The sequence below is a fragment of the Myotis nattereri genome (genome assembly GCF_964212035.1).
Source record: "Myotis nattereri genome assembly, chromosome: Y".
Taxonomy (NCBI): domain Eukaryota; kingdom Metazoa; phylum Chordata; class Mammalia; order Chiroptera; family Vespertilionidae; genus Myotis; species Myotis nattereri.
The window spans coordinates 25,145,426-25,171,752 of NC_138094.1; the positions used below are offsets into that span (position 1 = coordinate 25,145,426).

At 46.5% G+C, this 26,327-nt stretch overlaps 1 protein-coding gene across 1 annotated transcript; it reads left to right on the forward strand.

Annotated features, from left to right (window-relative positions):
- Positions 1 to 22,923: 22,923 nt before the first annotated feature.
- Positions 22,924 to 25,890, forward strand: LOC308512389 (melanoma antigen preferentially expressed in tumors-like; the record flags this gene model as incomplete). Its single annotated transcript, XM_081082154.1, has 4 exons — positions 22,924 to 23,216; positions 23,603 to 24,161; positions 24,691 to 24,698; positions 25,335 to 25,890. 4 exons carry the CDS (start codon positions 22,924 to 22,926, stop codon positions 25,888 to 25,890), a joined length of 1,416 nt encoding a protein of 471 aa, XP_080938280.1.
- Between the last annotated feature and the right edge of the window lie 437 nt (positions 25,891 to 26,327).

Sequence of the window (26,327 nt, forward strand, 5' to 3'; positions counted from 1 at the left end):
GCTCCTCGAGAGCTACGCCAAAAGAATTTTCAAAAGGTGTGGTTCACACAAATCGGGCCACACACTGTGGCGAATGCACTCTGGTCACCCTGAATTCTCTCCAAGAACTTTCACAACATCTATTCCTGCAGAGAACTGGACGTCCAGAGGCCATTGCAGGTGCCTCTAAGGACATCAGGAGCCTGTTGTACAGTGGGTGTCATGGAAGCACAAATCAGCCACAAATTCCTTCTTGATTTTCCCTCCCTGCTTTGGACCCATGTTTAATCTTCCTCATCTTAGTATCTTCACCTGAAAACAACTGACAGCATTAAAGTTCAAAATGTCCTGGCAGGAGTCTGGCTACAAAATCAAAAGGCTAAATATTCCTTAGTCAAAAAGGGCTGTATGTTTTATCCACATCCACATCAAGCATGCTTAGTTTGAGAATGCAGCTTCTTTCCCCCTTAGGCTTACTGTAGGTGATTGTAGACAAAAGTATGTACCCCTTTCACCTCATCTCTATTTCATCCCCTCACAGGACAGGCTAGACTCAGCCTTTCTCAGCTGTGCAGGAGTGTGTGTGCGCACACACACACACACACACACACACACACACAGACAGCAGCTCCTTCAAAAGCATCCGGCTTCCCTCTCTTCCATCACTGAAGGGTTTTTAAGTCACAATGGTGATCATTATAATGCAGTGCTGGTTGACTGACACTTTTAATCTTTCTAAAATGAAAATAGCTCTTCACCACTAGTCCAGGAGAGGCAATTGTGATAGAGAAACTTGTAAAAACTACAGGAAGATATTTTACGATAACTAGCATTATCACTTTTAGTGGCCATGTGGACTGCTTTACGAGGTTCATAAATAGGAATTGCTGATTTCCCAGGAGAGTGGGGCCCGGGAACTTTCAGTCTCTCTTCCTTATGCAGGCTTACTGTCACCTAGGAACATGGTGAACATTGTGAGGCAATGGGTGAGGCAATGAAATAAATGAATGTTACATTCACATTTAATTTTACAAGAATAGGGTTGCATTATGTAATCAGTCAGGTGGCCTGCATTTTGCTTTTCATATAACAGACCTCTTCTTTTTAGTGCATCAAGCTCTGCAATGCTGACAAGCAACCGGATCATCATGAACATAAGGGTGGACAAACTTCAAATAGATTCCCTTTGAATTTCGCCTTCCACGATGCATCCATTGCCCTCTGTGTCACTCTATCAACCTCCCCTGTGCCCCAGTGTCTCTTGCATTCTCAAATTGGCCAAGCACTTTACTCTCTCAGAAATTGTGCAGTCTGTCCTCAAGCCCTGAACAGGATCCTTCCAAGCCCCTGATGGCCCCTCCTTGTACAACCCTCAGGCAGGAGTCTCCTGCCTCTGTAACTTTCCATACCAGCACCTTCGTTTTCATGGCAGAATTAGTTACAAAGAGCCATTTGTAGACAATGGTCTTGTTGGGTTTAGCTGTGTGTGTGTGTGTCTGTGTGTGTGTGTCTGTGTGTGTGTGTTTTATTTTCATCCTAAACTCTGTGAGGAGAGACTGTGTGTAGCTCAGAGCATGATATTAGCAGCCACCCCAGGACTAATAGTTGCCAAATGCATCTAGGAGAGAGGTGCGAGTGCTAGGCTGAATCTCTAGTTCCCAGGTGAAATAGTGGAGTTGTTTCTGTTTCTGTTTTTTATCTGCTCTGCTCTAGGTGACAATCCCAGATCCACTGGGGCTGCGAGCAGTCGCCTCATTTGTCCTCATTCCTCCATCTATGTAGCTGGAAACCTTAACCTCTGCTAGTTCATAGGCATGGGGAATGTCTGGAGGAATGGCAGGGTAGGGATACACAAGAAGCAAGCCTCAAGACCCTGCTGTTACGCTCCGCCCCCACAACCTCCCCACAGCCTATGGTGAAGAGATGCAGGGTCACCTGCATGACAGGGACACAGTGTCCTCTGCCCATGCTCTCTCTCAGAAAAGGTCTCAGAGTTTGCAGAGTCTGAATATTCCCCAAGTCTGAGTGAGGAAAAGCAAGGCAGCACAAAGTGTCTGAAACTGCCTGTCACTACTAGAGCCAAGTTAAGCAGAGACAGGGTTGAACCATACACGGAGTGTTTATCCAAGGATGCGGTCAGTATGGGGAGAGCAGTTGCTCACCCTGGAAATTCAGCTCTCAGCCTCTTGGTAGAGAAGATAGCTACCTGTAGCTGCCAGCTGCAAGTGTCACATGCAAAGGGGAGGGGAGGGCCTGCTGTCTGCCCTTCAGGAGCTCAAAGGCTGACCACAAGATGGCTAATCTTCTAGGACTTTAGGAACAGCTCAGCCCCTTCCTGGGATGAGATTGGAATGGTTAGCCTTCCTGAGAAAGACCCCAGGGGGGGTTCAGGATGTGGGCACAGCTGCCAAATCAAAGCCTGTCCTGTGCCTGGTCTCTTCGCAAAATGCAGTTCTTTTCTGAGTAATGGGCCATGGAGGCAGCCTATGTTTTCAGTAGAGCCTGTTTCATCCTCCAGTGTCCCAGGGCCTCGTATTTAGGGTTTGTAAGTAATGATTAAACAACTGCGGCTCTATTCTTATTACAAGCCCTTCCTCACTAAGAAAAGCTGATTTCCAAGGACACCCAGGAGATGCCTCAGGCCAGCTTGGATGACAGGGCTGGGCCTCAGCTTTGCTCGTCCCCTCTCCCTCTCTCCTCACAAGCCTGACTTTTGTCTCCTAAAGAGACTATGGAAAAGCAGGCAGCAAACCCTGTCAGACTGAGCATGCCAGGCCCCCTGTGTGCCCTGGAGGCGCCACCTGAGAGGAGAGCCCTGGGTTAAGGTTCAGCTAAGGGGCAGCTCTGCCAGAGCCTGAGCACCAGGCTGTGGCTGGTGCCTCCCCACCTCCCCTCAGCTTTGTTGGCCTGCTCCTCCTCAGGAGCCTCCTGCCCACTCTTCTGCTTTCAGGCCCAGGTGTGACTTTGCCAAAGGGATTTGTTGGTGAGAGGAGAACCCTTTCCTGAGGGGGCAGGAAGGCAGGGAGGCTGCCATCACCTGAAGGCTTAGGGGAGGTGAGCAGAGCAAAGGCTGGATTCCAGGCTTGTCAAAGAGCTCTGGTGACCCATACCCCAGGGGTAGACTGAGGAGGGCACCTGTGGAGAGAGACAATGTAATTGCATCTGGCCAGCTCTCCTCTGCCCCGGGGGTTACTAAAATGTCCCCATCCAGACAGTAGGGACAGTGGGCTAGCCCAGGGCAGGGCGCTCTTTTCTAGACAGAGGGCTGCGGTGGGGTGGGAGTGGGGCGCCAAGCCTGGCCCAGGGAAAGAGGTAGGTAAGTGGCAGCCACAACCACAGAGGGAAAGGGGTCCCCAGAAACATAGACCAGGGGTGGCGAGTGGGAGGTAAGCTGGGGGTCGCGGCCTCCTGTTTCTCCCTCCACATCCACAGCCGCCCCCACCATCATGCCTGGAAGCACAGGGTTCCCCCTGACAGTCCCCCACCCTCTGCCACCCCTTGCAGCCTGGTGGGAGTGGCACAGGCGCCCCTGTCCCCACCTTCTCCAGGCCTGTTAAAACACGCCCCCCCGCCTCCTGCTCCAGATCTTGGTTCGCTCTGGATCTCATGATCTCGCGAGATTCGTCCCCAATGGAAACAGGGCGCAGCCCCAGGAAGCTAGCCAGGTGCTGGCCCCCACCTCTTCCTTCCCGCCAGCCTCCCTGCTGAGCAGGAGTCCATGTAGTGAGGAGCTTGGCCTGTGGTAAAGGTAAGAGCACACTCTGGGTTCTTGCTGTCTGCGGGGGTGAACTTGCTGTCTCTTGGGGTGAACTTGCTCTAGTCACTGGCAACCCGCAACCCCTCCCCCGCAGGCTCTTTCTATCTGAAAATGAGTTCCCACCTGGTTGGAGTGAAGGCCTGAGGTCCAAACCCCGCCCGCTGCGCCAGAGTGGGAGCTCGCTGAGGGGACTTACACGCAACAATTCATGGAACTCTGGCGTCGGCCTTTATTGTGTGACCTCAGCTGGCCGAGTTTGCAGTTGACCAAGGGCGTCCCCACAGCCCTCGGCGCCAACTCCCCCGGGATCTGGCTCCTCAAGTCTGTGGGCTCTCAGGCCAGCCCAGCCCTGCTCAGGGCGTGGGGGACAGAGAGGGGGCAGAAAAGTGGCTGCTGGACAGTGGGCAGTGTCCAGGAGGGAAAGGTTGCTTTCCACAGAGCACCAGGCCTGTCACTCGTCATTGTCCTCTGGTTCAGCTGGTGAGAAAGCAGTGGTCAGGCTGGGAGATAAGAGGTGATTCCCACTGAGAGCAGCAGAGCCCTCTCCTGGTGTGAGTGTGCGTGTGCCTGAGTGTGCGTGAGTGTGAGTGTGTGAATTCTCACCTGATTCTATGTTCCTGGGTTCCTTTTCTTTCTTTCATATTACTGACTAAGGTATTACATATGTGTTCTTATCCCCCACTGCCCCCACACCCCAACCCCCACCCCGGAAGCATGCCCTCACGCTCACCCCCTGGTGTCTGCGTCCATTGGCTAGGCTTATAGGCATGCATACAAGTCCTTTGGTTGATCTCTCCCCCTTAAGCCCACCCTCCCCTACCTTCCCTCTGAGGGTGTTGGTCTGATCTATGCTTCTCTCTCTCTGGATCTGTGTTTTTTTTTTAATTAAATTTTTATTAGAATATCTAAATTGAGGGCTGAGGCTTTTTAAATTGTTTTGTTAGCTATATTTCTTTTTTTTATTGCTTAAAGTAATACATAAGTTATTACATATGTGTCCATTTTTCCCCGCCCCGCCCTAGACAGTCCCCTAGCCTCCCCTATCCCCCAGTGTCTTCTGTCCATTGGTTATGCTTATACGCATGCATACAAGTCCTTTGGTTGACCTCTCACCCCCCTACCTCCTGTCCCCCACCCCTCCCCGGCCTTCCCGCTGCAGTTTGACAATCTGTCTGAGGCAGCACTGCCTCTGTATCCATTATTGTTCAAAAGTTTATAATGGTCTCTATTATCCATGAATGAGTGAGATCATGTGGTATTTTTCCTTCATTGACTGGCTTATTTCACTTAGCATAATGCTCTCCAGTTCCATCCATGCCTTTGCAAATGGTAGGAGTTCCTTCCTTTTTAGAGCAGCATAGTTTTCCATCGTGTAGATGTACCACAGTTTTCTAATCCATTCATCTGCTGATGGGCACCTAGGCTGTTTCCAGATCTTAGCTATGGTGAATTGTGCTGCTATGAACATAGTGGTGCATATATCCTTTCTGATTGGTGTTTCTGGTTTCTTGGGATATATTGCTAAAAGAGGGATCACAGGGTCAAATGGGAGTTCCATTTTCAGATTTTTGAGGAAACTCCATACTGTCTTCCATAGTGGCTGCACCAGTCTGCATTCCCACCAGCAGTGCACAAGTGTTCCTTTCTCTCCACATCCTCTCCAGCACCTGTTGTTTGTTGATTTGTTGATGACAGCCAGTCTGACAGGTGTGAGATGGTACCTCATTGTTATTTTGATTTCCATCTCTCAGATGATTAGTGACTTTGAGCATGTTTTCATATGTCTCTTGGCTTTCTGAATATCCTCTTGTGAAAGGTGTCTATTTAGATCCTTTGCCCATTTTTTGATTGGGTTGTTTATCTTCCTTTTGTTAAGTTGTATGAGTTCCCTATAAATTTTTGAGATTAGTCCCTTATCAGATATGATGTTGGTAAATATGTTTTTCCATGCAGTGTGCTTTCTTGTTGTTTTGTTGATGGTCTCTTTTGCTGTGCAGAAGCTTTTTATTTTGATCTAGTCCCATTTGTTCATTTTCTCTTTAGTTTCAAGTGCCCTAGGAGCTGTATCAGTGAAGAAATTGCTTCGACATATGTCTGAGATTTTGTTGCCTTTGGATTCCTCTAGAATTTTTATGGTTTCCTGTCGTACATTTAAGTCCTTTATCCATTTTGAGTTTATTTTTGGTATGGTGTAAGTTGGTGGTCTAGTTTCATTTTCTTGTATATATCTGTCCAATTTTCCCAACACCATTTATTGAAGAGACTATCTTGGCTCCATTGTATGTTCTTGCCTCCTTTGTCAAATATTAATTGAGCATATTGGTTCAGGCCGATTTCTGGGCTCTCTATTCTATTCCATTGATCTATATGCCTGTTCTTGTGCCAGTACCAGGCAGTTTTGGGAACAGTGGCTTTGTAATACATCTCGATATCTGGTATTGAGATTCCACCTACTTTGTTCTTTTTCAGGATTGCTGTAGCTATTTGGGGTCCTTTTTTTATTCCAGGTGAATTTTTGGAGAGTTCGTTCTAGATCTGTGAAGTATGCCGTTGGTATTTTAATGGGAAGTGCGTTGAATTTATAGATTGCTTAGGGTAGTATGGACATTTTAATGATGTTGATTCTACCAATCCATGAACACGGTAGGTTCTTCCATCTGTTTATGTCTTCCTCTATATCTTTTTTCAACGTCCTGTAGTTTTCTGAGAAGAGGTCTTTTACCTCTTTAGTTAAGTTTATTCCTAGGTAGCTTAATTTTTTTTTATCTCTCTTTCTGAAAGTTCACTATTGGTGTATAGAAATGCGTTAGATTTCTTGGGGTTAATTTTGTATCCTGCTACATTGCCAAATTCATGTATTAAGTCTAGCAGTTTTTTGATGGAGTCTCTAGGGTTTTGTATGTATAATATCATGTCGTCTGCAAATAAGGAGAGTTTTACTTCCTCTTTTCCAATTTGGATGCCTTTTATTTCTTCTTCTTGCCTAATTGCAATGGCTAACAATTCCAGTACTATGTTGAACAGCAGTGGTGAGAGTGGGCAATGGTGTTAGTTTTTATCCATTGCGTATGATGTTGGCTGTGGGTTTTTCATAAATGGCTTTTATTAGGTTGAGGTATGATCCTTCTACTCCGCCTTACTGAGAGTTTTTATCAAAAATGTGTGTTGAATTTTGTCAAATGCTTTTTCTGCATCACTTGATATGACCATGTGGTTTTTTTCTTCAATTTGTTTATGTGATGTATCACGTTTATTAATTTGCGGATATTGTACCATCCTTGCATCCCTGGGATAAATCCTACTTGGTCATGGTGTATGATCTTTCTGATGTACTGCTGGATCTGATTTGCTAAGATTTTGTTGAGGATTTTAGCATCTATGTTCATGAGGGATATTGGCTTGTAATTCTCTTTCATTGTGTTGTCTTTACCTGGTTTTGGTAATAGGGTTATGCTGGCTTCATAGAATGAGCTTGGAAGTGTTCCTTCCTCTTGAATTTTTTGTAGTAGTCTGAGAAGGATAGGTTTTAGTTCTTCCTTGAATGTTTGGTAAAACTCCCCTGTGAAGCCTTCTGGTCCTGGGCTTTTGTTTGATGGAAGCTTTTTGATGACTGCTTCAATTTCTTCCATAGTTATTGGCCTGTTGAGATTTTTAGATTCTTCCTGATTGAGTTTTGGAATGTTGTATTTTTCTAGGAATTTGTCCATTTCCTCCAGGTAGTCTAGTTTGTTGGAGTAGAGCTGTCCTTAGTATTTTTTAACAATCATTTGTATATCTGTGGGGTCTGTTGTTTTTTCGCCTCTATCGTTTCTGATTTTGTTTATTTGGGTACTCTCCCTTTGCTTCTTGGTGAGTGTGACTAGAGGTTTGTCAATCTTGTTCACCCTTTCAAAGAACCAGTTCTTGGTTTCATTGATTTTCTGTATTTTTTTTTTGGTCTCTATGTCATTTATTTCTGCTCTAATCTTTATTATCTCCTTCCTTTTGCTCACTCTGGGCTTTTCTTGTTGCTCTCTTTCTAATTCTTTGAGTTGTAGAGTTAGATGATTTACTACCATTTTTTCTTGTGTTTTGAGATAGGCCTGTAGAGCTATAGACTTCCCTCTCAGGACTGCTTTCATTGTGTCCCATAGGTTTTGCATTGTTGTGTTTTCATTGTCATTAGTTTCCAGGATGTTTTTAATTTCTTCTTTGATATCATTGGTAACCCAATCAATATTAATTAGCATGCTATTCAGCTTCCAGGTGTTTGAGTATTTTGGGTTGTTTTTATAGTAGTTTATTTCTAATATTATGCCATCGTGGTCTGCGAAGATGCTTTTTTATGATTTCAGTCATCTTGAATTTGGGGATATTTGCTTGTGACCCAATATATGGTCTATTTTTGAATATGACTTATGAGCACATGAGTAGAATGTATATTCCCTGGCCTTGGGGTGAAGTGTTCTGAAGATGTCAATTAAGTCCATCTGATATAGTAAGTCATTTAGGATTGCTGTATCTTTGCTGATTGTTTGTCTAGAGGACTTATCCAGTGCTGTCAGTGGTGTATTAAAGTCCCCTACTATGATTGTATTGTTTGTGATCTCTCCTTTGATATCGTCCAGGAGTTTTTTTATGAATTCTGTGTTCCTGCATTGGGTGCATATATGTTTACCAGGGTAATATCCTCTTGTTGTATTGATCCCTTTAGTATTATGAAGTGGCCTTCCTTATCTCGTTATGGCCTTCAGTTTGAGGTCTATTTTGTCCAATATAAGTATTGGTACCCCAGCTTTCTTTTCCTTTGCATTTGCCTGAAAGATATTTTTCCATCCTTTCACTTTCAGTCTGTGTGAGTCCCTTCTAATGAGGTGGGTTTCTTGTAGACAGCAGATGTATGGGTCATGTTTTTTTTACCCATTCAGCCACTTGATGTCTTTTGGTTGGAGCATTTAGTCCGTTTACGTTTAAAGTTATTATTAAAAGGTACTTGTTTGTAGCCATTCCTTTTTTTGTGTGGCTGTTTTCTTTCTCAGCTTTTTATTTCTTCTTTTTATATCAGTCCCTTTAGCATTCCTTGCAATGCTGGCTTGGTGGTGATAAACTCCCTTAGCCTTTATTTGTCTGTGAAGCTTCTTATTTCCCCTTCAAGTTTGAATGATAGCCTTGCTGGATAGAGTATTCTTGGATTCAGACCTTTGCTTTGCATCACTTTGTAAATTTCCGTCCATTCTTTTCTGGCCTGATGTGTTTCTGTTGAGAAATCATTTGATAATCTAATGGGAGATCCCTTGTATGTAACTTTCCGTCTCTCTCTTGCAGTCTGTAAGATTCTCTCTTTGTCCTGAACATTTGCCATGGTAATTATGATGTGTCTTGGTGTGGGTCTTTTCGGGTTCACCTTGTTTGGGACTCTCTGGGCTTGTGTGACTTTTTTCTTCCCCACCTCAGGGAAGTTTTCTGATATTATTTCTTCAAATAGGTTTTCTGATCCTTGTTCTTCTTCCTGTTGTTCTGGCACCCCTGTTATTCGTATGGATGCCCCAGTCCTGTGCTCAGGGGTGTCTCAGCGCTCAACTCACTGCCACCTCTCCCGGCCCCCCTTCTCTCCTCCGTCTCTCCGCAGATTCCACTCCTCCGCACCCTCTCCCTCTCTTCAGCACCGGTGTGTGTCTGTATCCAAAATATCTTATGAACAGGATTCAGTGAAAACAAACAAACGCCGGCCACGGAAACGGGAAATGCTTGGTTTCTGTAAGCTCTTCTCTTACCGGCACTGCATGGTCTGGTCAGCTCTTCAGGCTGCCCCCTTTAGGCTCAGTCCTCTGTGATCACAGAACCCAGCTCTCAAATCCCCCGATGGCACCAGGAATCCCGCGGATCTCCTTTCCCCAGTCAGGGGCTATGCCTGTCCCAAGGGACACGGCTGTCTGCCACGCAGTCTCGATCCGACCCTCTGGGCTCAGAGGTCTGGCAAACTTTCCTGCCCAAATCCCTGGTTTTTTTTACCTTTCCAGGGGAGTTCTGCCCTTCCCAGCTGCAAACGGTCTCACCAGCTGAGCAATTTCGCCAATTAGGGTGGGTGTTATTAGTTTCAGCTGCTCACTCCATTTGCTCCGGGACACGACCTGGGACGCGTCTGCCTATATCGCCGCCATCTTCAGAATCCTGGATCTGTTTTTGTTCATCAGTTTATGTTGTTCATTATAATTCACAGATGAGTGAGGTCATGTGATATTTATCTTTCTCAGACTGACTGACTGGCTTTGCTTAGCATAATGCTCTCCAGCTCCATCTATGCTGTTGCACATTGTCAGTGTTTCTTCCTTTTTGCGGCAGCATACTATGCCAGTGTGTAGATGTACCACGGCTTTTTAACCCACTCATCTGCTGACCAGCACTTAGGCTGTTTCCAAATCTTAGCTATTGTAAATTGTGCTGCAGTGAAATAGAGGTGCATGTATCCTTTCTGATTGGTAATTCTAGGTTCCTGGGATATATTCCTAGAAGTGGGATCACTGGGTCAAATGGGAGTCCGTTTTTAGTTTTTTGAGGAAACTCCATACTGTTTTCCATAGTGGCTGCACCAGTCTGCATTACCACCAGCAGTGAAGGAGGGTTCCTTTTTCTCCCCATCCTCACCAGCACTAGCCCTTTGTTGATTTGTTGATGATAGCCATTCTGACAGCTGTGGGGTGGTATCTCATTGTCCTTTTCATTTGCATCTCTCAGATGATTAGTGACTCTGAGCATGTGTCTCTTGGCCTTCCTTTAGTCCTCTCTGGAAAAGTATCTTTTTAGTTCCATTGCCCATTTCTGTGATTGCGTTGTTTATCTTCCTTTTGTTAAATTGTATGCGTTCCCTGTAAATGTTGGAGATGAAACCCTTATCAGAGAGAACATTGGCAAATATGTTCTCCCATGCAGTGGGCTTTGTTGTCTTGTTGATGGTTTATTTTGCTATGAAGATGCTTTTTATTTTGATGCCATCCCATTTGTTTATTTTAACTTTATTTTCCATTGTCCCAGGAGCTGGTTCGGTGAAGATATTGCTTCAGCATATGTCTGAGACTCTGCTGCCTGTGGTTTCTTCTAATATTTTTAGTTTCCTGTCTTATCTTTAAGTCCTTTATCCATTTTGAGTTTGTTTTTTGTGTATGGTGCCAGTTGGTGGCCTAGTTTCATTTTCTGCACGTATCTGACCAAATTTCCCAGCACCATTTATTGAAGAGACTGTTTTGTCTCCATTGTATGTTTTTGCTTCTTTATCAATATTAATTGAGCTAGTGGTTTCGATTGATTTCTTTGTTCTCTATTCTATTCCATTGGTCTATACGTCTATTCTTGTGCCAGTGTCAGGCAGTTTTGAGAACAGTGGCTTTGTAAAACAGCTTGATATCTGGTTCTGAGATCCCTCCTACTTTGTTCTTCTTTCTCAGGATCGCTGCAGCTATTTGAGGTTTGTTTGTTTCTTAAATATATTTTATTGGTTTTTAATAGAGAGTAAAGGAGAGGGATAGAGAGTTAGTAACATTGATGAGACAGAAACATGGATCAGCTGCCTCCTGCACACCCTCTACTGGGGATGTTCCCCCAACCAAGGTATATGCCCTTGATCAGAATTGAACCTGGCACCTTTCAGTCTGGAGGCCGACGCTCTATCCACTGAGCTAAACCTGTTCGGGTTCAGGGTCATTTTATTTTTATTACAGATGGATTTTTGGAGAGTTCATTCTAGGTCTGTGAAATATGCTGTTGGTATTTTTACGTGGAGTGTATTGAATCGATAGTTCGTTTTGGGTAGTACAGCAATTTTCATGATGTTGATTCTACCAAGCATTAACATGGCATGTTCTTTAATCAGTTCTGTCTTCCTCTATCTCTTTTTCAACGTCTTGCAGTTTCTGAGTAGAGGTCTTTTACCTTTGTAAAGAAGTTTATTCATAGGTATCTTAATTATTTTGGTGGGATGATAAATGGGATTGTTTTTCAAACTCTCTTTGTGTAAGTTCACTATTGGTGTATAAAATACCATACATTTCTTGGTGTTAACTTTTTACTCTGTTACGTTGCCGAATTCATTTATTAAGTTTACTAATTTTTGAAGGAGTTTTTGGGGTTTTCTATGTGCAGTATCATGTCATCTGCAAATCATGACAATTTATTTGTTATTTTCCAATTTGGGAGCCATTTATTTCCTTTTCTTGTGTGATCACTGTGGCTAGCATTTCCAGTACCATTTTGTAGAGAAGTGGTGTAAGTGAGCATCCCTGTCTTGTTCCTGTTCTTGAGGGAAATGGATTTAGTTTTTGCCCATTGAGTATGATGTTGGCTGTAGGCTTTTAATATAAGGCTTTTATATGGGGAGGGATGATTCTTCTATTCCCACTTTGCTGAATGTTTTTATCAGAAAAGGCTGTTGCACTTGGTCAAATGCCTTTTCTGCACCAAATGATATGATTGTGTTTTTTTTTTGTCTCTCATTTTTTTTTATGTGATGTATCATGCTTATTGATTTGAGGATATTGTACCAGCCTTGCATCCCTGGGATAAATCCCACTTGTTCTTGGTGTATGATCTTTCTAATGTAATGCTGGATCCAGTTTGCTAGAATTTAGTTGAGGATTGCATCATCACTGTTCAACTGGAATATTGGCTTGTAAGTCTCTTTCTTTGTGTTGTCTTTTTCTGGTTTTCGAATTAGGGTAATGCTGGCTTCATAAAAAGAGCTTGGAAGCGTGCCTTCCTCCTGAATTTTTCGAAAGAGTGTGAGAAGAATTGGTTTTATTTCTTCTTTGAATGTTTGGTAAAACTCCCCTGTGAAGCCATCTGGTCCAGGGCTTTTGTTTTCTGAAAGCTTTTTGATTACTGTTTCAGTTTTCTCACTAGTTTTCGGCTTGTTCACGTTGTTTGCTTTTTCCTGATTTTGTATTGGAAACTTGTATTTTTCTAGGAATATGTCTATTTTGTCCAGATTGATGAGGGATGTTTAATGAACCAAAGACTCAGAGGTAAGACGGCCATAGAGGATGATTGATGCCAGACAGAGGGCTACAGCTCTCTTAGGCATGTAGCAAACTTTGCACTCTCACCATTGCTTTTATTGAGGTTTGGTACAAGGTTAGTGAATCAGCAGTTAATCAATTAAATCTTGTTTTGTTCTATATTATTACAATAGCTTATTGAGGACAACTTGCAGCTGTGCCCTCCCTTTCTGTTCTACACCCATGACTATTTAATCCTAGCCTTTCTCATGGAGGAAAATGTTCCTGGAACTCAAGATTGTGTGCAGTGTTGACCCAGCGTGACTCGCTTGAAAGTCACGCTGTGCTCCTGATAGAACATTCACTTCTTCTTGGCAGGACTTCAGATCCTTGTTTACAAATGTCCTGCTACAAACCCCCCCTTTTTTTTCTTGCTTCATTTGATGGAGCATCAGTGAAAACACAGCTGTTTTTCTCCTAATTAGTTGCTTGGTTTTCCCGAGTCCTTGGAAGACTAAATATAAAATGATACAGAGATAGAGTATTAATAATAGTATTCCAGCAGGAGCTCCTAAAGTAGCTTGTAAATGGGGTATAGGATTTAATTGTTGCAATTCCTTAACCATATTTTTAACACTTTTTTCCCAGTTAATTTATGCAATTTCTTTTGAAATATTTTTTGTATATGAGATTGTAAATTTAGAATTTCTTTTGTTAGATTTTTATGATTGAACATATGTTTTTTAACCTTTTCCCATGGAAACAGACTTTCATTCTAAGGTACAGGAGTAATGCAAATTGATGAATAATTCTAGTTATATTTCATATGCATTTGTCTCTGCAGACTTACAATTTGATCATCTATCATTAATAAAAATGTTAATCGAACACAGGCTTGTGCAAAGGCAGTTTTGTTAGCATAAAATTGTAAGGTGTATATCCCAGAGTTATTTTTATAGATTTGCTTATTTTATGCAAATATATGCTTTCAAAGAGTGTAAGGCAGACCCCAGTTTCCATAAGTCAGATTCAGCAGGATGTCCTTCTTGATGAGGTGTTGGGGGAGCAAATCGTCCATCATGCCATACGATGCTTACATTCGCTTGCGTGGATATGGACTTGTTCTCTCCTCTATGCCATCGTAGATCAGCTCCATTGGCTTTGGAAGGGGCAGAACCTGAAGGGCTCCAATCAGTGATGCTTCCATAGGAAGTATTAGATAAAACCCAAACTGTCTCTCCTCTACAGGATTCCCAATGGACTCAATCAGACAAGTGTGTAAACATAGGAACATGACATGGTGGAAGTAATGGAGGTGTACTGTTGTTATCCCAACTAACATTTTTAAACCCATGGGCACTCAGAAGAATCAAATGCCTGTTTTTTGTTGCGGTAATAGTGTTTTCAAAATGTTCAGCAGGGCTTGTGCCTGTATTGTTGAACAATGGTCTCCTTGACCTAAGCATATTGGCACTCGCTGAGTTCCAGTGGTATGATTTTCTATGACTCTACCTTCCTCTTCTGGTTTTAATGGACCTCGATCATCATAAGGTCCGGGTAACCAATTTGAGTCATTAACATAAATTCGAACCTTTGAATCCAACCAAGAAACACCTCTATTCGGTGGGGGATTAGGACTGTAAGCCCAGTATATATGATTCTTAGCATTTACCTGAGTGGTTATTAGTGCAAGTATAGCAAGGAACAAAGTCGATGGCGTCACTTCTTTACCATGATGCCAAACCAGTTGTTCTCCCTCTTTCGTAAGATTCTTCACCTGACCCCAGGTTGGTACAGATGAATGTTGCGTTGAACATAGAGCTTTGCGGGTAGGAGACCCCATCAAGGTCATCTCTGAGAAATCCTTAGTCAGGGCACTTAAGTAGAACTTCCTTTTGGTTCCCATGTCTCCGCTGAAGACGCCTCTCAGGAACCCAGAACTTTTCTTTACCTGTAAATATAAGCATATCCTTGCCCCCATCGTAGGACCCATGCAGGATCCCATGACTGAGAGGACTCATTATGATAAAACACAGGTTGATTGAATTCTTGTGAAATATCCTTTACCCAGTGTCGCTGAGCAGCAGTACTGTCAGTCTCATCTTGATTTAAAAAAATTAAAGTAAATAGAGCTGTTAATAGTCTTCATGTAGGGGATTCTCCCTGTTTTTGTTTTTTGATCATTTCCTTTAAGGTGTGATTTTGTCTTTCAATAATAGCTGGTCCTGTATTGTTACAAGGGATGCCAGTGATGTGAGTGATATGATGAAATTGAAAAAAAATGTTTGACATTTTGTAGATAGATATGCAGAACCATTATCAGTGTTAATATTTTGAAGTATTTCCATTACTGCAAAAGCTTTTAGTAAGTGAGTAATTACTGCATATTGAGAATCAGTGACAATATTTACAGCTTGAGGAAAATGTTGTAGTAATAAAACAATGGCAAATAGTTCTGCGCATTGTACTGAAGTGTATGGAGACTGAATTACCTTTGTTAGCTGTTGAAAATGAAAACCAGCTATTCCTAGCTTGTTTGCATTGGTATAAACAGTGGGGCCTTGAATTGGTTCATAAGCTATAATATGATGAGGCTATATTCATTCAGTTTTCTTAAGAAATTGTCACCTTTTATTTGTAGGATAATGTTTATGTATTTTCTCTAAAAAATGAGCACAAGCAGTTTGCTAGTTATCACATATTCGAAACAATTTTTGAATTTTTTTGACAGTAAAAGGTACTCACAGAGTCACCCAGGAAATGTCTGTTGGGGTGGTTGGGCTCAGGAGGCCTGGACACTGGAAAGGTGCAACTGTGGTGTCCAGAGTTCTGCAGCTGTTGGGTGGGAAGACTCAGTTTTTGCTGCGGTGTCCGTGGTTGGATATGCACGTCCAGTGGCGGCTAACAGGGGCAACTGAGGTACATTTGTCAGTGCGGCGCACTGACGCAAACTGAAAGGCCCTGGCTCTGAAGCCGCACGACTGAGGTGTCTGTGGGCAGGTATCCAGGGAGAGGGAATTTAGAATTTCTACTGCTGGAGCAGTGCGCCCTTGTTTGGCTAAGAGTGTGCCCAGCAGGTGCTCTCAGCAGCACCCAGAAGAGGCCTGTGGAGGGTGGGCTCAGAAGGCCTGCGCTCAGGCAAAGCGCAACTGTGGTGTCCAGATATCTGCTGCTGGGGTGGGGCGATGTCTCACATACTGTTCTGGGAGGCCAGTACCTTTGGAGGTGGAGGTCCTAGGGTCTACTGGTCTTTGGGTGGGGCAGCAGGATTTGGGCTGGCATGGCTGCCGGGTTGCGGGCAGTGTTTAAGGCCTGTGTTGGCAGTGGTGTTTATGAGTTCCTACAAGAGGCTGCTCCTCACTTCCAGATGGTGTGGAATGTCCACGGAGGTGGTAGGTGCTCCCTGTCCAAGAGAACTGGTTCTGCCAGGCTCTGATACTCCTGCCATATTTAACTGTCCCTGACTCACACACAGACACACAAACACACACACGCACACACACACACACACACACACACACATCCACACACTCTCCTTTCCCCTTTCACTCACATCACCTTTTCCCCTCTGTCCTGCCAGCCGCCACCTTCTCAAGTAATCTGGGTTTCTTTTCTTTTCATCCATTTGACAGAGAGAGAGGAGTGGGGGAGAGACAGGAGAGAAATACTGTTGACTCCTGTACGTGCCCCGACCCTGTGCCCTTCTACTAGTAGGACGATGTCCAACCAGCCAGGGCACATCTCCAGTTTTCAGATTCCTCCACGGTGTTCTAGAAGATTTTCCCAGGAGCCCATGGCTTCCTACGTACATGCGTTAACATGGTGTTTCCTTATTTGGGGACCATTTGGTTCTTACTCTGACCTGGGTTGACACAGGTGACTGAGACCATGGACCACCAGGGCAACCAAGTACTGGAGGGCGTGAGGCCATTCTGAGCTGAGCCAGCATGGAAGGAAGACATCTTCAGGTGTGCTGGTTACGGGAGCCTCCTTGAGTGTCTAGAGAAGCCCTGCACCTCTTCCATTCTCATCATTAGGGAAAGAGGTGGGATCTGCATCCTCAGGCTCCTCCTGGGGGAGCAGAAACAGGAGCAGCCGTTGTATTATCAGGTCATGTCCTCCAAAACTCATTTGTTCTCCTGTGTTTTCATGGGGTAAAAGAGAGCGAGCGTGAGACAAGAAGTTGTAGTGTGTTAGGGACCCCTTGTTCAGCAACTCTGCTCGGAGCAGGGCTGGCATGAGAGCCCACAGACTGACTTAACTGGTGTTTGGTGACAGGTAAGTTTTGGTCTCTTCCCCTGAGCTTGCACCACTGAGGGTAAGGGATGGTTCTTGAAACAAAGTAACAGTAGTGCACCACCTGTCCCCTGGCTACAGCCCAAGGAGGTCAGGGAGGCCTGGGAGCTACAGAATGGGGATGGAGAGACCTCGCCCTCATGCATTGGGAGTATCAGGCCTCACACAGATGCTGCTGGTACTAAGGTCACCTGGTGGTAACCCCTCGTGTTACTAGTGTCTCAGCCACATTGAGAGTGGCTATTTAAGGACATACTGGTCGCAGGACCCTGAGAGGAGAGATCAAGGCCATGACTCCAGAGTAGTTTGGGCTCGGAGAATTGTCAGCCCTGGGCTGCCGGAAGGTGCCCTCCTTAGTATGATCCACCTGTGCAGAGGATGAGGCGGCGGGGCCTAGCGGAGCTCAGGCCAAGAGGGAGACACCCTGGAGCTATGCCTCCTGTGGCCCCAGCGCTGAGCTGGGTCCCCCACCCCTTTCTTTCCCTCTACCTCAGCTGTTGGAGGGGCCTCCATGCACAACTGCTACCCAGATCTTGTGGGTGGCACCTCATCAGTAAATTTACATACTCTCAGGTCATTCCTAGTTCTCCCTGAGAATATCAAACCATCACCTACCCTATCCTCCTGAAGACCTGACTGGGTCCCTACACCATGGCTGAGCACAGACCTGCTGAGCACCTGGATTGTGGCAAGTGATTGTCACCTAAATGGGTACTCCTGCTCTCTGCCCATGACCCTGATTGTGTCCACGGCTGCCACACAGAGAGTGGCATGTTCCCATTCACTGGTGACTTCTCTAGGCATACTCCCATCGGGCTGGCCCAGGTGATGGCCATGGGAGCCGTACATCAGGAACCAGGGCCTTGTTCTTTTGTCACCGTCCCATGACTCACTCAGAGATACGAGTGCAGGCGACTGATTCAGGCCTCAGTTACTGCACATGGAGAAGGTAGTCAGTTGATGGCCCCGGCCAAGGTCCCTTGTCTGGAGAGAGAAGTAATGAGACTTGGAAAGTGAAATGCTTCCATAATTTCTTAAATTCTGCCAAACATGAGGAATTACTTTTACTCATCATCGTGACTCAGAACCCAGCTTCTGGTTCACAACGGCCAGCTCCCAGAGAAGTGTAAATGAGCGACATGGTTGTGACCAAAAAAAAGGATGGAGAGGTCCCAGGGTAAGCCATGAGGCCAAAGAGCTTCACACTAAAGGAACTCTCCCAGAGACATGTGCCCACGTAGGCAGCAGGAAGGAATGGGACCTTGGAAGCTTATCCAAACCTAGAAAGAATGTGACAGTTGACCAGGGCATGGAAAAGACTCTCACTCTGTGTGGAAAGTTGTATGAGCAGAAGACCCGCAAGCCATGTTTAAACTACTCAGGAAATAGTTTGCAAAGCGCATGTCAGTTTTTAATTCTCAAATATTTAAAATCACAGGGTGCTAAGTAGTGATTTTAAAACTTTATTTATTTGCATGTATGGTATGTTTCTAACAGAGTTTTTAATGTTGTGATAAAAATTTGTAATGGCCATTGAAAAATGACAACTTTTCCTATGGTTATTAGGATTGCTGGGCAGGTTATACCTGGAGGTACCATTCTGTGAGGCATGCTCTACAGGGCAAAGCAAGACCAGCCTGTGATTTACACATTTTCCCGCCCAGTTGTTTTGTTTTTTCATTTCTCTACTCAGACAAGTGAGGGTTCGTGCCTCAGAGATACTCTGAGGAAGACCGTGACATTCTCATGAAGTGTCCCTGCAGGTCACCCGGAATAGCAGTGAATGCACCTTAGGCACTCAGTGACTGTTCTTGAGTAAATCATGTATTGAAGAGAGAGAGGAGAGGAGTCTGTCTTTGGTGGGCGAGGATCGGTCGACCCGTGGACATCCCTGAGAACATGTCCACTCTGTGCCAGTGCCTCCTGCCAGCCCTCCTACAGCGTCCTTGGCATTCAATGGCTAGACCCAGGCATGTCCTGGATGTGAGGCATGCTCTCCTTGGGGAGCAAGAAAGAGAGGCAATCCTTTGTTTAGATCTAGATGTCATTGGGTCTGAAGTGAAACCAGGTATTGTTGGGCACAGGCAGGTCAGGTAGTGCCAGCAGAGACTTGTGAGTTTGAAAAAGGCACAGAGGACAAAATAGGTCAGTGTAGGAAGAGGTCTGACTGCAGAGGGAAAGAAGCCAGCTGGAAGGGTATCTGCTCAAAGGCTGGGTGAAGAGATTGGACGATGGGAAGGCCCATGCATGAGTACTGGTCCCCAGGGCCTCTGAAGGCCCACAGAGGCAGGGCTTGCTGTGGAACCCAGGAAGGGCATCGTCCTGCCTCTTTGGTGCCTCTTTGGATCCAGAAAGGCAGCTGGGATGTTGATTTTCCTTCTATACACTGTAGCTTGTCACGTTCTCCAAAACAGCTCCGAAGAATTGGGGAGAACTCCTGATTTCTGTTGTCAGTGGGTGTCCCCAGCATCAGGTTCCTGATGGGCTGACTGACATTCCAGGGATGCATAAAGAGGGTCCCAGACTTGGAGCACATTCTAAGGACCCCCTTTCTTAAAAAGAGGTCACAAGGGCAGATGACCTGGGATCACAGTAGCAATTTTTTGACTGGAGAAGGCGGTTGCACAGGATGGCCCTTCTCATGGGCTCAGAGGCTACTGTGTCCTGTACATAAGTGAGTGCCATGATGAGAGCAGGTGGCAGGTGACCAGGATGTGGTGAAAACATCCCCCAAATTCATGTGTGGGTGCTGGGAGTCAGCGGAGCCTGTCCAATACTGGGCATGAAGTTCTCCTGCCCCCAGTGCCACAGCACATGCCCTGGGAAAGCAGGCTCCGTATGGGGGGGGTGGTGGATAGAGGAGTATTTCTTGCTCATGAAGAAGGCATGTTCGCTCACACTTTGTTTCTAGGTCATTCTAAGTGGTCCCTCCTGCCTCCTTGTATCTCCTGGACACTGGAATCTCATAGAAGCTGCCTGAGCTTGGGCTCCTCCAATTTTCCAGTTTCTGCCTGGTGCATGTAATGTTTGTGTTAAAGAGAAAATCTCACCCCAGGTGGCACCACTCCGGCTTTAAGCCCATGATACCAAGTCTAGACTCAACTGCTGACCTCATTACAGTTTGAACCACTTCCAGAAACCTCATCAGCCAGTCTGGAATTTTCAGGTCAACACCACTGTGGTAATCTGTCACGTGGTCCCTCTGCCTGGAATATGAAAGTTGTTTGGGCATCACAATGCAGGGGGTACAGAAGAGCCTACAGAAAAGTTGCTCCTCCCTGCCTCTGTCTCTCTCTCTCTTGCCTCCCCCCCGCCCCCCCCCCCGCCCTCTGGCTCTCTCTCTGTCTGTGTCTCCCTGGATTTCAAAAGATCCAATGTGTGACTCAGTACAGCATGGGGATATCCCAAACTATGGCAGATCCTTACATGCCAAGTACAGCTTCAAATCTTCTGAAGGGGAAGGTGTATCAGTGCACTGTGCTTAATCCTGAGAGAGGACATTTTCCCTCACAATCTGAGTGAGAGTTGTAGGCCTGGGCCCAGAAGGAGCTTTCTGAAGCCAAATTTGCATGGATTGTTCCCTGGGGTTGAGAAAACATTAGTTATTTATACAGACTTTGGCAGTCATGTTTAGGGCCCCGGCCCCTGGAACTTGGCTGGGAATAACCTGTTGCCTGTGAAAGGTTGGGATGTAGAATAGGATTCCTGAGCTAAAATGAATGCCCTTTGTAGTAGCTCCTTGGTAAGGATACACAGGTATTTTGGCCCACATTTATTTTTTACTGTGCCTCCAAGATTCCAAAGAGCCCACGACTCTCAGCCCTCAGTGGCTTTCAGGATTGTATAAGTCACATCCCAGGTTCAGCTGCCACACCCCTCCTCTGGCCTCACCACAACCCACATTTTCACATTTAATTTTCTCAAGCCAGGTTGCTGAGCTGATCTGGTTCTTCTGAGAGGAAATGCCCTTTACCTCCACAGAGGAAGGGTGACAGAATCTCCTGCCTATACGCCCCGTCAGCTTGGGTTTAAGGGATCCACCCAGTTTCCTACTTCACCACTAGCCTTTTAAGTTCTCAAGTTGATGCAGTCAGTGTCTTTGAGTTTCCCCAATGTTCACCTTGTCCTGGGTAATTCCCTTTGTCTCATTCCAAACGTGCAGCCCCTCCCTTCTCCTGATCAATCCCTAGATGTGATTTTGGCCTGACCTCCTCTCGGGAAGGCTTGCTCCTCAAAATCTGGAAGACCAGCTGTCCCTCTGTTCCCCTTTGAATGGGTACGGGATTTGCAATTGTAGGTAACATCAAGTCTCAGGGGCTGTTTGGTACTCAATACAGTTGCATTGAAATCCTTTCGCTCTTCAGATGATACACTGTCTCCCTAAAGGTGTGTTAACAGGAACATTAGGGAATTTTGATGTGGCACCAACACCCACATCAAGTCTACTTCCAGGCTGGTTTCCTTTTCTTTTCCTTTCATGAATGGACCTAGGGTTCAGTTGGAGGTGTGGAGAGTGCAAAACCCCATCAGGATTAAATGCCTGGAGATCCAGGGCTAAGGTTTTGCTCTCAGGTGGAAGTAGCCATTTCAGCTAGGACCTCAGAAGGAAGGTGTGGTCAGACGGGGCATAATGGCTTCTGAGGAGGCAGAGGAGGAAACAGAATCTAGAGCGTGAGAGTCAATGTCCAGCTCTGAGCACAGGGCTCCCTGCACCATGCTGCTCTGGTGAGTCAGGAGCCTAAGGCGGTCCCCAACGACCTGTAGGCCAAGAACCCAGAGATTTGTCCTTTCTTCCATACAAATGAGCAGACTTTGCCTTTGCCTCTGGATGCAGGTTTGCCTTATTCTAAAATGTTTTGATTTCTGTTTTGGCATTTGCCATTCATAGAGGTTCAAAGGGTAAGTTTTTGCTGTGTCTGAAAGTCAAGTATTGCTAAGGAACCTATTGTAGGCCAAAGTGGCAAAATCCTTTTTGTAGTTTTTAGCGGCTGGGCTGTCTGTGTGAAAACAGGTCTTAATGAAAGTCTTTCATAACAGCCAATTGATGTTTAGAAAGAGAGGAAGGGAGTGGGCGGAGAGAGAGAGAGAAACATTGATGTGAGAAACATCCATCAGCTGGCTCCTGCCCACCCCCTACGGGGGTTAGGAATGGAGCCCTCAAGAGACCTTTGGCGGGCACGGGAGGAGGCTCAAGGCACTGAGCAACACTGACCAGGGCTTGCAGCCTCTCATTGAGAGGAGCCTTAGTGGTGACATGTGAGCCATCTGTTGTCATGGATAAAGTGGTCATTCTAATATTCAGAGAAGGGACACACAGTAAAATGTACATGTTGGAATTAATCGTTATTTTTCTCACCTCCAGCTCCCCCTTGCTTCAGGAAACGTTTGTGCTGCTTTTATATTCCTCATTTAAAATGCGTCAAAAGCCTCAATGGTACCCATTGTGTGGGTGTTCCTTAATCTTCCACATCTATTTTATTTCCTGGAAATTAGCAAGAGGCAGTCCTGGGCCACGGGCTGCTCCCTACTCCAGGCGTTTTCAGTCCTTCAGTGATCCTCAGAAACTTTTTTTCTGGAAAGGGTGGAATCCTCTCTATGGTGTCCCAGTACTCACTGCACAGCAGAATTCCAGCTAGCCAGTGGGTAGATGCGGGAGGTGTCCAGTTGTCATCTCACCCCTCCTTGGTGCCTGGTTCTTGTCCTGCCAGTGGCAGAGGAGAGGCAGGGCTGAGTGGCTTTGAGATTCTAAGCAGAAAACGGGGTTGGGGTAATTTGGGGGGCGCTCCAGTTGTTGCTGGAGGAGTGCCTTTGGCCCTCAGCTGGTCCCTCTGAAGGGAGAAGGGCCGGGTTTGCTCATGCTCAGCCTGACAAGATGCCTTGCTCCTGACTGTCTCCCATGATCTCTTTCATAGCAGCTTCATGGGGATGAGCCTCCCAGCTCCACGCAGACTCCTGGAACTGGCATGTCAGAGCCTGCTGCGGGATGAAGCCTCAGCCATCGCTGCTCTGGAGTGGCTTCCTATGGAGCTCTTCCCACCTCTGTTCATGGCAGCCTTCGCTGGGAAGCACAGCAGAGTCCTGAAGGCCATGGTGCAGGCTTGGCCCTTCCCCTGCCTCCCTCTGGGGGCCCTGATGAACCATCGGCAGCCTTACCAGGATATCTTGCAGGCTGTGCTCGAGGGACTCGATGTCCTGCTTGCCCAGGACACTCGACACAGGTATGGGGGATTCAGTTGCCTGGTAGCACCCTGGGGATCTGAGCAGTTACAGCTGGGATCCGGGAGTGTGCAGGGCCAAAGGGAGAACTGAGGCAGGCCTTGGAGCCACTGCTGGGGTCATTGTGGGAACAGGCTTCGGATATATACGGCTGGTAAAAATGCCGAGGGTGACCGAAGGGACACGAGCCCACTCCTTCCTGGTGGCACCTAAATGTACCAGGAATGGGGACCATGAAGGATCCCAGTAGCACCAGGAGCAGGTGATTCTGGGACATTGAGTCAAAAGTCCAGTCAGGTGTCTGGCCCAGCTGCCCAGATTCCTAGACTCATGGTCTTATTCCTTGTTATCATAATGCACCCCAGCATAACTCCTATTTTCTCCACAGGAGATGGAAACTGCAGGTGCTTAATTTACAGAAGAGAGTTCATCAGGAGTTCTGGATTGTGTGGGCCGGAACCAGAGCCCATCTGTGCTCACTGCTGGAGCCTGAGGCCCCGCAGCCCATGAGGAAGAGGGGGAAAGTGCGCAGCTTAACGGCCAGGCCAAGTCCACCCTTGGCCCCCGTGGAGCTGTTAGTAGACCTTTGCCTCAAGAAAGGTGTCCTTGATGAGTCCCTCAGCTACCTGATTAAGAAAATCAGCGAGAGGAGAGGTTTGCTGCACCTTTGCTGTAAGAAGCTGAAGGTTTTTGCGATGTCGAAGCAAAACACTAACATCCTGGATATGGTGCAGCTGGACTCTGTCCAGGATTTGGAGGTAAACTGTACCTGGAAGCTGTCCACCCTGAGGAAGTTCGCTCCTTACCTGGGCCAGATGGGCAATCTGCGCCGGTTCCGTCTCTCCCATGTCTTCACGTCTTCTCACACCACCTTGGAGGAGGAGGAGCAGTGTGTTAGCCTGGTCACCTCTCAGTTCCTCAGCCTGCCCCACCTCCAGGAGCTCAATTTGGATGATGTCTCCATCCTCAGAGGCCGCCTGGACGAGATCCTCAGGTGAGGGGTGGCGAGCTTTCCCTGACGACCAGATCGAGTCCCTTTCCATTTCAGTGCACAGTGATGGGCTCTCCTGTGTGCAGTCCCTCAGCAGTGCTAGAGTGCCTGAGCCACTAGACGGTCCACACAGTCAGTGTCTTGTTCACCGCTCTGTCACCTTGCATGTTGTCACATAACCCCCCAGACAAAGGTAGGACATATGCACTAGGACAGAGGCTACTAAAGGGACTCCTTGCTAGGAATTGGCGTAATGGAGGCTTCAGGCCAGGGGATGGTAGCTTTGGGCATCCTTGTAAGTGGTGTGGAAGGGAAGATGATGCAATAGAACCAAGTGAGGATTGCAATGACAAGGGGAAAGCCAATCAGAGGTGAGGTTTCAGGGGTTAAGTTCCGCACTTAGAGATTTGGCCATGGCAGCCTTTCACTCCAAAGCTGCCTCATTCACCTGTCTGCCAAGGGTTGCCATAGGCTCTTGCAAACAGAATGCGTGGTAAATGCAGGGTTCCTGAGGGAGTCATTACGAAATTGGATAGGTGGTTTGTAAACAGTGCAGTGATCTAAGTTCCTGGAGGGTGTCAGCTCTCATTTGATGTTGCCTGACTGTGCCCAGGTTAGCCCTTTCTGCACAACTGCCAGAGGCCTCATTGGGCTAAGAGATGATGGTGACAGGGGTCTAGGCTGTGGCTGGAAGGAAGCCCGAGTTGCAGGCATTTCAGGACATGTCTCCAATACTAAAATGCACTGGTTGCCTCCTGCTTCAGACCCTGGGTCAGGCTCCTTTCTGAGCTCCTCCCATCTTTACCTCCCACCTTTATGTTCAGAACACCTGTGTGTTTGGGCTGGGCTGTATGATGTGCTCCACTTGACGGATGAGTAAATGGAGTGTGTGAGGTTTCATCCAGTTGAATCCATCACGGAGCAGATAACAGATGGGGAAAGATTCCACTCAAATTTGCTCTGACTTGAATGTCACTTTTCACTGTGCAACATCCTGGGTTTGATCATCATCCGGAACACTCTAGGCTTTGGTGACATGGGCCTCTTTACCCTGAAGGCCTGCATCATCCTCACCTGCCTCTGCCCACCAGGTCCATCCCCCACATGTAACTGTTCTATGTCTCCCCAGGTGCCTGAGGACCCCCTTGGCGACCCTGTCCATCACTAACTGCCTGCTTTTCGAAAGAGACTTGAGACATCTATCCCAGCAACTGAACGTCAGCCAGCTGAAAGGCCTGAGTTTCAGTGGGCTCAACCTGACCAATATCAGTTCTGGGTCACTCCGATTTCTTTTAGAGAGAGCCTCCCCCACTCTCCAGGACCTGGACTTGGATAAGTGTGGGATCATGGATGCCCAGTTCCTGGACATCCTGCCAGCCCTGAGCCACTGCTCCCAGCTCACAACCCTAAGTTTCTGTGAAAACCCCATCTCCATGATCGTCCTGGAGGACCTGCTTCGCCACATTGTTGGGCTGAGCAAGCTGAATTGCGTGATTTATGCGGCCCCCCTGGAGAGTTACGAGGAAAGGAGCGGCACCATCAACCTGGGCCGACTTGCCCAGATGCATGCCGTGCTGAAGCATATGCTGCAGGAGTTGGGGCGGCCCAGCATGGTCTGGCTCTGCGCTTACCCCTGTCCTCACTGTGGCTGTAGTACTTTCCTTGACCCAACTCCCATTCTGTGATCCTGTTGCTTGAGTGTCCAGCTGGGTGTACATCTCATAGGCTTTACTCTGGGCCCTTGGGCACTGAAACCCGGACATAAGTATACCGTACAGGAACACAGCAGCCAGTTTCAGACAAATACTCAGGGTGGGGGGAAATGCTGACAGGGGACTCAATGGTTTCTTTGGGGAGATTTGTCCTAAGGAGTTAGAAATATCCACCTGAATCTCTCAGGGGGAGAGACTGAGGTTTGGGTGGTAGATGCGGGGATTACCTTTGCTTGAATGGTTGTGAATAAATGTCAGTAATAAAGAGAACTGGATGTTAACCATCTGGTGTCCTCCATGACATGTTAACCCAACTCTCCCACCTGCAGTTACTGGCCAAGTAAGAAGGCATGAGCATCGTGATGCGCAGACACTAGGCTGGTTGAGGTTGGTCCCAGGAGATCACATCA